This window comes from Uloborus diversus, chromosome 3, assembly GCF_026930045.1.
Source record: "Uloborus diversus isolate 005 chromosome 3, Udiv.v.3.1, whole genome shotgun sequence".
Lineage (NCBI taxonomy): Eukaryota > Metazoa > Arthropoda > Arachnida > Araneae > Uloboridae > Uloborus > Uloborus diversus.
Window position 1 is genome coordinate 210738624 of NC_072733.1, and position 13737 is coordinate 210752360.

General features: G+C 34.4%; 1 protein-coding gene across 1 annotated transcript in view; it reads left to right on the forward strand.

Moving 5' to 3' along the window:
- Window positions 1-8236: 8236 nt before the first annotated feature.
- The window catches only part of LOC129219158 (exocyst complex component 4-like), a 73530-nt gene continuing 68029 nt past the window's right edge, over window positions 8237-13737 (forward strand). The window contains exon 1 of the mRNA XM_054853477.1: window positions 8237-8586. Coding sequence (XP_054709452.1) covers window positions 8521-8586 — 66 coding nt within the window. The 5' untranslated portion in view covers window positions 8237-8520. The remainder of the gene's footprint in view (window positions 8587-13737) is intronic.

Below are 13737 nucleotides of genomic sequence, written 5' to 3' on the forward strand. Positions count from 1 at the left end.
AAGAAACCCCTGTCAGCAATGGTGCCCCCTAAGGGAAAGGGCGCCCCTTCTCTTAATATCGCGGAGGCCCCAAAAACAAGAACCTCCAATGAGAAAAATACCCCTCATAACACCCCCTAAGAATTTCAATGGCGCAGTTTGCGCCATGAACCCCCCCCCCCCCCCCGTCCTCCTAGGTAGGCACCTCTGCTGTCAGACCCCTTCAAAAGACAAATATTATTATGAATCTGAAACTTTCTTAAAATTTTTACTATGTAGACTAATCAAAAATGTAGTAAATACATAAGTAAACATAATAACACAATGAACACTTAAAAATTCAAATAATACGTTAACAAATAAAACGCTCTTCCTTCATTCACACGAAAATCAAATTAGAACCAAAAAGAACGAATTCAGTACAAAAGAAAATCTTCGTTACATAGACTTGAAATTAGCCCGAATAATTTAGGTTATGACGATTGATTATCTTAGCACGAGTGCTAATAAGCACGAAACTGCAGTCCTCGGCTGGAATTGACTGAGCTGGCGGTGTATTTCGTGTATTTCTGCCTTAGCCCTGGCTATAGGGCGGTAACTTACTGAATATACCTGCCTTGCCTTCAAATATTCGAGTTTAACCGAACCATTGTTTCAGTCACTCGTCTGGTCAGTGCTAATTCTGTATTAGCTACCTGTTTGTTTGGCACTCTAGGCCTTCTTAAGAGGTTTTTCACCTCCAGCTCAGTCACTCCTATGCCGGGCTGATGAGTGCTAATAAGCACGAACCTGCAGTCCTCGGTTGGAATTGACTGAGCTGGCGGTGTATTACATGGATTGATTATCTTGCTCACAATATAAGTGCAAGTAGCTTTTCCCATAGTCGTTCATTTAAAAGTCTTTTGTCGAATGACTCTTAAATGCACAAATGTATGTGCAAAACACACGCCTGTTAAATTTCAGGGGGGGGGGCAGGGCCGCCGAGAGCGAAGAACTTGTTAATTTGGTCGCCGACCCCTTTCCCAGATAAAACTTGTCAAATTTATACTACTCCGATTCCGAACCAGGCCCCCTCAAGGGAAGGAAAACTAGGCTGACTTGATCTCTCGTCAACTCGGGTGAGGGGGGGGACATTATCCACATCTTGCTTAAGCGTCAGGATAAATTTCGTTTCAGACAGTATTTTCAAACTTCCTTTGGGAAGAAGTTTGATGAATCACTGTAATTAGCTTTTAAATTACCTTTACTAAAAAGATTTTATCAAACTTGCAGTTTTGAAACCCATCCCAAGCGACCCTTCTATATGTTCATCCCATACAAACAACCTTTTACCCTCAAGCATGCCCGCAAGAAACTTGTGGTCAACTCCCCCTTCCCCTCCATAAACTTCTAATTACGAGCCAGACCTCCCAATTGCCGGGCCTCAAGTTTCTGACAGGCTGACGTGGCCTCTTTTCGGCCCTACATCCCAATAAGGGTTGAAGCCCTTCCCTTTAAAAAGAGACTAAAACCTACCAAATTGACTCCAAAAACAGATCCATCCAGGGTGAGGCTTGGGGGAGGGAGGGGGCAAAGGGTATGCATCCAGTGCAAAATTTGACGAAAAACTTCAAAAAGCACGTTCCCGTACATTAAAAAGCATAAGCCGGGGAGGCGATTGACCCCTCTGGTTCCCCCAAATGACGGGTCTGCCCTCAAAGTTGGAGTGACAGAAATACGCGTCATGACACTCAGGCCCGTTATTTCAACTTTTCCTGGAGATGGGGGGGGGGGGGGTTGGAAAAAAGAATATATATACTCGGTGCATATTATACAAATTAATAATAAAACCTACGCCCACATATATGTCAGAACTATTATTTCGGGGGGGGGGGGGTAACCCCTTTCGGACCCCCTAAATAACGAGCTTGATGGTACCCCTACCCCTTGTGCGCAAGCTTACGGAAACTATTCGAGAATTCGACTGCTCTAGAAGTCAGAGTTACTCACTCCCCCAACCCCTAAAGAGCGATGGAGTACCCTCTCAAATATTACGGAGCAACTCCTAGGACAAGAGCGCCCCCCCCCCCCATGAAATTTAAAAGACGCTCTCACCCCCTCCCCTCTTAAAATTTTGGACACCATGGACACCCTTAGCGGGCACCATTGTAAAAGTAAACATGATTCCGGAAAACTCAGGAAAACTAAATGCAGGTCGAGATCTCGATTCAAAAAGATCTCGAGAAGTCAATTGCTTGAGTACTAGAGTCGGAAGATCTCGAAAAGTCAATCGCTCGAGTTCTCGATCTCAAAAGATCTCGATTATCAATCGCTCGAGTTCTCGATTTCAAAAGATCCCGATTATCAATTACTCAATTATCAGAAGTGCTCGATTATGCCCATCACTAAGAGCTTCCATGGAGGAGGGATCAGGGTGTACACTGCACCAATGAAATTTTTACGTATTTTAAAAATTTTTGGAGGCTTCTTTCTTGGTAGGAGGGGGGGGGGGCGCCATCTTTTTTGAAAGAGTTTTTCGTTTCAAAGAAAAACTGGCTACCAGGGTGTCGAATTGTACAACGTACGCTACGATTCGCGGGAAAAATCAACATGATATGAGGTGACGCCATATGCACACGACACTATCTACATCCACGTATGTAACTGCTGTCTCGGAAACCACTAGGGTCAGGTGGGGTGGAATGGGTATACAAACAGGTATTTTTTAAATAATTGTCAAACTATTCAAATCTGATATCCAACAATTAAAAAATCATAACTGAGTTTTTACATTTCAACAATACACACTTCATACACGTACTCTAATTTTTTCTCCTATTTACAATTATACAACAATTTAACCAAAAATGTTGAATTCATTTTTATCTGTAAATAAAACGTGATTCCAAAACGTTTTGAGCTTATTTTTCATTATTTTGCGACGAAAAGCGTAAGCTTTCTGTTTTTCGCACGGCCAAGAAATTTTCTGCCGGAGAGGTCCCATTTGATCCAGCTAATCAGAAGACTTGGCGAACAATTTTAGGTGAACATTGAATGTAAAAACTTTCATTTAACTCTGCAGAAACTTTTACAGCACTCAAATGTGTACTTTTCATAATTTTTTTAACAATAAATTTCTGATCACGCTTTGTCAACTTTGCATGTTGACCTTTTCTTACCTTGTTTTCGGTCCGATTCTTTTCTTTAAAGCATTTTATCAAGAACTTTACTATATAATGGAATGAATTAACTAATTTAAAGACATTTCAAACCAATTTACCGCTACTGTGAGGAAAAAATCCAAACTTTGAATGGCGTTTGTGGTTTTTTTACGAATATCAGCCGTTTTAAAGTAATAACACAATATTAAGGAATAAATAAACAAAAAATTAAAGGCAAATGACTTTACAGTGTCATTAGAGTGCAAAAATAATAAACAAACAACATATAATAATTTTAATCATAAATTTATTCGAAAATATTTCAGTGTACGATGAGTTTTGTGGCGTATTTTTTCTCTGTCTCATCGTTTTTTGACTAATTTCAAAAATAAAATCTGGCAATATTTCGAAAAAGCTACAAGGTTTTATTCGGAACTCCAGCGCTCGAATACGCTACCTTGCGGTGATTTACAAAACTGCCGATGAAACTAAAACATTGCCACGTTGCGTTCCACGTGTGTCTGTTGACGTAAACACAGGCAGTTTCTTCTGAGTATTTATTAACGCAATCGATGAGTCTTAGTTTGCTTTCAGCTACAGAAATTAATTCGTCCCTTAGTAGTATTCTCGAGCTTCTCAAAATAATGTTAGTTTTCCTTATTTCCTTCTAAAATATGAGTTGATTGAAAATAGTGAAAGCGAAAACTGGATTAACAAACTTGGATAACGTTATACAAGGTAAAAAATTTTATTGTTTTGTATGAATTTGTAAGAATATGAGTTTTTTTTAAATCTTAAATTAATTTAACTAACCATCTTTCACAGCAGCATTTAGTTGGAATGGACGGTATGCAAAATATTTTCTTGAATATATTATCGTAGAACAAAATGAAAAATGTTTCACCGAGAAAGAATTTACTTTATTCCTTTTATTCTCAGCTGAAAGGTTTCGCCAAATTTGTTTAGGGTTAATAGTTTTAGTATTGTGCGAGCAAAGTAGCCTTGGCGAGATTTCGCGTTTTTAGTTAAACCATTTTTAATTTTTATCATGAGTGGAATAAAATGGTAGTAAGATTACAGAATTCGATAAGTAAAAAGAAATAATGGTCAATCAACTGAAAAGAAAACTACCACCATATATCCGTAAGAATTCTGTAGATGATTTGCATAACTTGACATAATTAAATCGTAACTCAGAAATTAGAAAAATCTAAACAGAAAAATTTTAAATTAACCGATTCGAGAATGAGGAACCTGCATGCATTTTTTTTATTTGTTTAAATGAAAATTTGAGCCATTGTATAACGATAGACACCGGTTTCAGTTCATTTGGACTGCTAGTTATTTTTTAATTAATTTTTAAAGTCTCCCGATTAGCCCCGCCCCCTTAGTTTCCCCATCTCCGCTGATGACGTCAAGATTCATTCCCGCTCCCCGCTCCTTCTGGCACTGGACGCACGTGCGTGTATAGAACATCGCTATCATTCTCTCAAGATGCCTACTAACTGCCGAACTGCAAGTACTATATTTTACCTCATTGAAATATTCAGCATCGTACATAACAAACTGAATATTTTTAGAGTACCAAGAGATAAAAATAGTGCAATGCCATCAACACTATTAAAGAGAGAGAGAGAAAAAAACAAACTAAATTGTGTTATTCACTCTTCTGTTGCAAAAGTTACTTTACAGAAAAACTAACAGAATTATATATATTAATTATATAAAATTGTTTTACTTTTTACAAAAGCTATCCGTGATCACTTCTCCTTTTTTTTTTTTAATTCTTCGAATTGAAACGAGTTTATTTTCTTTCAAGATAGAATGTGATTTTTCATGTATTGATTTATTTCATTTTGTTCTGCTTCAACTATTGCATTCAAAACAATTATTGAAATCAAAACTCTCGATTTGAATTTTGAGTAATTTTTAAGATTAAAAAAAAAATGAAGAGACTTTTTGAATGATTTGCATCTCTAGTCTGCAAAATTCATGAATAAAAATAATAATGAATAAATAAAATACTTTAAGAGCAAACAATAAAAATGAGGAAGAAACGTATTAAAGAAATGATAAATTCTCAAAAATTTTAAATTTAAAATCATATATTTTTTTTACTTCAAAACATAGTGAAAGAAGTAGAAAATTTGGAAGGATTTACAATAAAGATTAATATAGTTTTCATTTATTAATTTATATTACTTTCCTATGCTCTAACTTCTGCGTCCAAACCCGGGTCGTACGAAGACGTGACGTTACCCCCCCCTGCCCCCCCCCCATGCGACCAGAAAAATTAAGCTGGTTCGTTGTAACTTCAATGCACAATAGACGAACGTCTTCGTAATTTAATTGTTAATAAATAAAAATCTGAATTATATAGGTAGTTAATAGTAAAAAAGTAGCAAATGAAACTTTTATTTATATTTATTAACTGTTAATTTTTCAAAAACAATTTTCGAAAAAAGGAATACTGTTATAAAAAACTAAATTATATTTATCTGTAAAATGTCACTACATCAGATAAAAAAGAAGCAATCAAAAATTAATTCACAACGCATTTAAATCAATCTGAAAACATGTATAAGCATTTAAAAGCACAAAAATAATGAATATTAATTAACCTAACACATTACGTGTTATTTTTCAGATCAGTAATATCAATTTGTACTGGCCAAAATAAAAGAAAGGATATAAAGAGAATGGCGTTGTTTCCGAAATTTATAAGAAATATTTTTTCCAGAAAGAGCATGCTTAAAAACATAGGATTTGACCATTTTTTTAATAATTTGACAAAGTTTAATATTCTTAAAAATTACTTTAATCGGTGCGCAGATTCAATTTCCTTTTTTTACGCTTCTGCACATGACATTACAAGTGATGAAATACCATTCACTGATGCCATTACTGCAGAGCGCAATATTTAATTCGCTTCTGAATTATCATAAACTGGAAACGTGCTAGACAGCAAGCGTAAACATTCAGCGTGCCAGTGGAGTGCGCGCCAAAGTTCATCACTTTTGATGTAATAAAGACCACACCTTGCTTTAAAAATCGGACGTTTTGAAATATTAATTAAAAATTTAACGGTTTGAAAATAAAAGATTTTCCTGGCTCCGTGTTATTTTTTTTTCGTTCTATAAACTTCAGTGATTAAAAGTAGTACTTTTGTCTGATGGAAACAACAGCATTAGGAAAAAAAAAGCGCGTAAATTTGACAAAGATAGAAAACAGTAAAGTTGATATCTGCTTAATGTTATGAAGTATTAAATTAAGAAGGTTTATTCCCCCATATTCCATGCGGGGAGAGGTACCTGCCTAGCTTGAAATTAGCAATTGGTTTGATATCTTCTTAATTTATTTTTTGAGTGTCATTATTTTTCATGGCTAAAATGGCAAGTAGTGTTCATTTGCTCTGCCTCATTAATGAGCACAAATACTGTTTTATGAATGTCAGCATCTTTTGCAAGCTGTGAGTCACTCAGGCCTGATTGAGGCACATGTCTACTAGGCCCTGGGCCTGGGGTCAATCTTCCTAAGGGGCTTCGAATTTTTAAAAAACCTATGACAGCATTAAAAAATCATGTATTTTTGTGAAAATGGAAAAAAAAAATCATGAATCATGTTTTAAGTAAATGTTAAACATTATTTTTCGTTGACTTAAAGTGATAGCATAGAGGGGGGGGGGGGGCTTCCAAAGCATTGTAGGCCTTGGCCTCAATTTTAGTTAGTCAGGCCCTGCAGTAATTAGCACTGGTCTAGTTTGTAAAATTCTGAGTGGTATCCATAAATATAGAAATAAAACTTTCATTTTTGTTTTCTTTATTAATTTTTAAATTTTACTTTAAAGTGTTTTTATTTTGAATTAGTTAATGATGTACCGCTCAAAATGAATTTTTCAAAGGGGGGGGGGGTAGTGTCTCAATAAACCGTACGCCCATGACATATAGAGGGTCAATAAATGCTCTGTATTTAATTTATTGTGTAAACAATTTGAAGTAATTTACTTGTGAATAAAATATTGATGTTCAATTCAAAGTCAGTTGTCTTGTTGTCGGAATTTCGGGGGTTGAGGGTGGGTGATTCAGCTAAGATATACACCTCTTCCTCTTCTGAAGATCAAAATACGAGCACCTTTGTTTTCAATAAACAACGGCAAACCACGCTGCGCTCCTATCTCCTTCGTTCGACTCCTTCGGAACCGGTTCTATTGTAACCCAGGGACTGAATCTTGACGTTGTGCATGCTCCTTCTCTTTTTGTGTCACGTGAGCTTCGTTCCGTTTTTAGCTAATTTTAAGCTGTGTTTTTGAAGAATCCAAGTCAGTTTTTTAAAAACCGATTTGATTTTTGGGAGTTTTATGTAGAAGACTATTCAAATCAATCAACGTTCCGCGATTACCCGAACCATGCAGGTTCCTCATTCGAGAGAAATACTTCAGCAACAAATGCAAAACAATAAGCGCTAGCCAAGCAAGGCAAAGAAGTATCATCTTCTTTCGATAATAATTTGTAATGTCATATTGAATTTTCTAGCATTAATTGTTGTTCTTGTCAGGCCACAATTATTATTTAGTTTTATCAAGAATTGATAAATATCGAATTCAACATCGTGGAAATAGCTGCTTTGAACTACGAACTACGTAGTTTGCATTAATCTTTGACGTTTAGTTATGCTTCTTGAATTCTCATTTCTTTCTACGTGGGCCAGAATATCCACAAGACTTTGAAAATTAATTTAAAAAGAATAAAGCGAAAAATATCATACATACGAACAAAAATCACAACACTTTTAGCATTTTCTTCGTTACCACATGCGTTTGTTTTAGTTTTTCGGCCATTAGACAGTGACTGCAGTGCCCCCTATAGTTCGTTGGAGTTGCGAATTTAGAATGACATAGGAATGATGTGAAAAAATATTGGATTTCATATTCGAATTCAGTTTTGCGTTATTTTGGTTTTACTAAAAAAATTTCAAAGTGTACGAACACTTTTGGGAGCCACAGTATATAGATACACGTGATTTTTGTAAGTGATTACGTCACGTTCTGTGCTATGTCATTTCCTGTAAGTATTATGTCATAAGTTGGCAACCAATTGAGATTATTTATTTACCGGAGTAGGCGTGATGCGATGAGTAAATCTGATGTTTTATGCTAGTTTCAAACTTTTTTTTTCCTTATAATACTGGACGGAATCGTATAAAAAACATGTTTTGTCGTGCTGATAATGATTAGTTCTTTACATCGTCGGGTCTTGTGGGATCAAGCACACGGACTCGGAAATGCTTGCTGTCAGTAAAAAGTCGAAATTCTCCGTCGTCTAAGCAGAAACTACATAGCATTAAGGAATAAATAATTGTTTATTTGCGAAATAGATCTGCTTTTTTTGAATAAACTTTTGCGATGTCTACCAAAGAATATTACGCTCCTGTTCGGCCTCCAAGAGGAGCAAAAGTATCGAAGGACACGGTTCGTACACTTCATGTGTTTCCTACTTCCATACATATCCAAATAAATAATATGAAAAGTTAAATTTATTTCCAAATCATTTATTCTCTGCAACTTTTCAGATTGGTAACTTATAAGAGTTGCTACTGATTTATTTTAAAACATGCTTTGACTGTCAAAACTATGAAAGAATTACCTACAGTGTCCTCCGAGTATTTTGCCTGTTTTCGGCCGAGTACCAAGTACAATCGAATTTAGAGGCAGAACCATTGACTTAGAAATGAAGAATTTTGCTCTTGGTTGAAATATCTCCCTTGAGCACTTCTTCATTTTAAAAATTACATTTAATTTTAAGAACCCTTCAAATATGTTAAACCAAAAATTCTACACTAGCAAATTTATTTTTAAAATACAGTCAAACCTTGATATCTCAAAAAAAAAAAAAAGAAGAAATAAATAAATCCCTTTCATTTTATATAAAAACTCCTTGCATTTCCCACAGTTATATTGAAATTTTATTTTCAAAACCCTTGATTTGTCGTAATTTTCACACAAAAGCAAATTTCAATTGCCGTGTTTCCTCGACAACTTTTGTAGTAAAACCAGTTTTGGACACATTTGCTTGTAGTTTTTCATCCTTTTTCTTGGAAAGTTTAAGAATAGGGGATTGAGGCGAGGTAAAAGGGGAGTGTGAGTATTTGATGAGGGTGCTGTAATCTTTTTTTATCTCGGTGTTTTGCCTAGAGTTTAGGTTCTTTGCTTTTCTTCGGAACATGTTGCCAACTTGGAGAATGAGGGATCAAATTTTCTTCAATTTGCAAGGAAAAAATGCTTTTGAATATGCTATTGGTTGAAGATAAAAATATAATTTTTAAGTTTGTATATCAAAAAAGAGAGTTGAGATTGTTGCTCATTTCAAAAACCTTTCCAGAACATTTTTTACAATAAAAAAACTATCAAGGTATTGGGGAAAAACGATGGTAAAAGAAATTAGTTAAAAATATAAAATAAGAAATATGCTTAGTCAGAAGCAGCTAATGACCCAATTTAATAATTTCTAGTAACCATTCAAAATATTGAATACTAGATCTTGTTACATCAGAGCAGGGTTGTAAATAAATTTCAAATCAAGTAAAATATTGGAGAATTACTTGTTAATGGTTCTGCTAAGAGAATGCGTAGTTCATAGATAAACAAGGAGTTGACTTTCAAAACAGATTTATCCACTTTTGGAAAAAACAATTTTTTTTTTAGTTTTTAGAATCTCTAATATAAGCCCTACATGCCCATGAATTTCTTTTTTCGGTATAACTTTGATATACCCCCCCAAAAATTACGCGCCAAATCTGGCACTCCCTATGGACCATTTAGGGTTGCTGTTTCTTATTTTGGTGTTGCCAATTTAGGTTTTTTCAGCTTTTAGGTTTTTGTTGTTTCCAAATTTAATATTTTCTTGTATTTTGTACTATTTTTTGAGTTTTTTTTTTTTTTTTTTTTAAGTTTTGTGGCAACAATTTTTGGATTTCAAATATGTTTTAGCGCCATTTCTTTGTGAAGTGATCAAGCAGATTTCTGATTTACTGTATTTTGCTGCAAATCTGGTTGTATTTTCCAATTATATATTTTTTTCTATTAATTATTTTTATCTTTCAGCTTTCAATATGCCTACTAAATGTAGGGTTGTTGAAAAGTTTCAGGGAATTTTGAGCCATAAAACAGGTATTTTGCTTGGCGAGAAAAAAAGTCGCCAAATTTCCGATTTGGGGGAGGGGGGGGGGGTATATCAAAGTAGTTCCCTTTTTTCTTGAAGTGGTTTATATCTACTGTTAAAATATGCGTAAACATTGGTTTTACTACCTAAACTGTATGTCCATCCCCTTATTTCTCGCCAAGTCTTTTGCAGCAAAGTGGAGCTTATCCCTTCCAAAAATCCTGGTGCCCTCTCATTCACTTTCATATCAAAAGGCGCATCTCCAAATTTGAATTCTAACTCAAAAGTAGTTCACAAATAAAATGACGGAAAATGCACTGCCTGAGCATTTCAATGAAGCGTGATACCTGTCTGTATTAAGAGATTGCAGCTCCTTGCAACTTGTGCAAGTCTGTTAAAATCAGTTAGGCAAGGGCGACCTCAAATTGTGATTACTAAATTAATATTAAATAATTAATACTACTCTAAAAGGGTGCAATTAATTGAAAATTTTTGATTAATTGTGATCTATTAATACCTATACAACGTTGTAATTTGAATTGGCTTGGGTGGTTTTATTGTTTATACCAGGGGCGGCTCGTCACTATGGGCCGGGTGGGCTTGGCCCCCCCCCCCCCCCCAGAAAAATTGTGCACCGAAAAATAAATTATTCATAAATAACGTTTTGTATCTCAGTTAAAAAAACAACAGAAAACAAAGAATTGGGGGCGTGAAACAGATTTTAAATCTCTAAAACATTTTTCATATCACTAATAAAATATTAGAAGTTTTCCATCTGTTAGCGTTCGCGCTTGCAAGCTTTGAGAATGATTCTTGGGGCTTCGACTGGTTTGCCCCAGCCACACCTCCGCTCCTAACCAATCACGACGACTCTACCAGACAAACCAAAACCGCAAGACGCACCACCCCAATTAATCCTCCGTGGGCAAGAATTCTCTAGCCCATGGAAGGGCAGAAGAAGGTGGGGGGAAGGATTTTAAGCACGTCACTTGTACGAAAAAACAGCTCGGAGGGCAGGAAAAAGAGAGCCCACGTGAATGAAAAAAGGGTTTCTTTTCCTTCGTCCATCTTTTGTCTTGAATCCGGAAAGGGATTTACAATTTTATGGATTTATCGCATCTAATGCAGATTTTTATTAATTTATTTTTCTGCTTGGAACTAATATGAGCGGAATTTCTGAATGGACAGTTTATTTTCGAGTAGCACAGATCGGTTTTAAGTGTGATACTAATTAAAAGCTCTGAATTTGTCGAAACTTTTACAAAAATCCTTCAATTCGGTGAGATCTATTCAATTTTCTGATTTGTTCTGATAATTGGCTAAAGTTAATAAGTACTAATCGTAAAATAGCCTCTATTAATTTATTTTCTATGTTAAAGTATTCTATCGCGGAACAAACTTGAATTATTTCTGTTAGACCCGGTACATCGCTTTCAGTCCTTAAAAGACATAGCGGCTACATTACCTCAAAAATGACTAAACTATTGAGTTTTGTTTATTTGAAAACTTCATATTGTTTCACAAATCATGGGAATTTCAACGCACTAGCTTAATTATTTTTAAAAAATATTGGCTTTAAGTCACTCACGCTAGGTGTGCGTTTTCTTGATGAACTTCTTTTTGAGCAATCACAAGTTGCTTATTGTTTTCACTTGACCGTTGGATTACACCCGTCGTTTGATTTTATTTTTCTATGCTTATAGGGTAGGTGTCCCATCATGTGCTTCGGAATCAAATTATTTATAAACGACCCTTCTCGAAATCACACAATCCTTTTTACATTAAAGAAGTAACCAGCATACAACATCCAGCCCCTGACATTCATTTGAATTTTGACGTCTTGAACTCAAATTACGGTTGCGATAAAAGCCATTAGTAGAAACAAGAAACCGAACGAGCATTAGGATCTTATCGCAATTTGCGATTCCGAAAAGCATAATTTAAATTCAAGCTCTCACAGTTCATTTTTTTTTTTTTTTTTTTTTTGTGCGTTTCCATGTTATTGAAATAGTTAAGGTTTTTTTTATAGTGAAGATACAGCTTCAAAGTAATACGTTTTGCTGTCAGTACAATATACTATTTAACAAAATTGTGCATTGGATAAGCACTTTATAAATTACTAAAATGTTGAGAGTTTTTTATATCCTTGTAAACAAAATTTACTATGGAACTTTTATGATTTTTTACATAATTAACGACAGAACATTTTTAATAGGATAAGCAAGCAAATAAAATGCACAGCTTTTAAGAAATGATTATTATGATCATTTAGCAAAAACGATTTCTGAAATATGTGCAAAAACAAAAAAAAGGCCTTATAATTTTTTATAAAATTGAAATATTCTTAAGTGTTTTGAATTTTTTAATGGCATTAAAAAAATTTATTGATTAATCAGTAAGCGCATGCAAAGATTTCAAAAAATTACACATTTTATTTAAATGCAAAAAAAAAGAATTGAACTATGAATGTGATGTGGCCCCTAGGTATTGTAATGTGGTTTCACACAATAAAAAATCAAGGATTTTTATAATCAAGAAGAATAAATTGTCAATTAATGAAACTGTTTCTAGGTAAAATATTGTTGCCGATTTCTTAATTTGATTTAAGGAAGCATGGCTAAATCGAAATTAATACTACTGCGCGATCAACTTGATTGTTGTTGGTATAAAGAGTGTAATAGTAGTTTGATTAATGCTGTGTGTTGTTTATTACTAGTTGCATGGGTTGGTTGTCTTTAAATTTAGGTTGTTTACCTTGAAATTGAAAAAAAAAAAAAAAAAAATATTAAACAAGTGAATTATTTAGTAAAACACCAATTTCAAACTTTGACGCTTGAAGAGAAGCTCGAAATAAAGAAACTGCACAAGGATTATATTTTGTTGCTCAGCATTACTTACTATAGCTCTCTTCATTTTATCTGTATAAATATTATTGTGAAAGCTTTACAGAGCAGGCCCACCCGTCAAATTAAGGCACGAGCCGCCACTGGTTTATACATAATTGGATCAAAGGTTCTTTTTTTTTTTTGAAATGTTCAATGAAAAGAATAAAGTAAGTAGAAGGAACAAAGTAGGGTAAAAGAATAAATTATTAAAAAATATGTTGAATGTATTTTGTTTGATTCTAATGAACTTGATTTCTGAAGAAAATGCTTTTTTTTTTTTTTTTGAAAAAGGAAAAGGGGCTGATATCTACTGTTTTACACCAAAAAGGAATGTCCAAAATAAAATCGGCAATTTAGTACTGGTAAAATTGAGGTAAAATTACTAAACATACGCCAGTAGTCATGTGTTATTCTATCAAAATATTGTGAGAAATTCAAAATTCTAACAGTTAGTGTTTGTGCGTAAAATGTTTTTTTTTTTTGATGTATTCCGTTTTAAAAGTAAACTCCTCAAATATACATAATGTATGTATGTAAATGTGAGTTACTGGTGTAATTTTGTCAAAACTCGAAAAC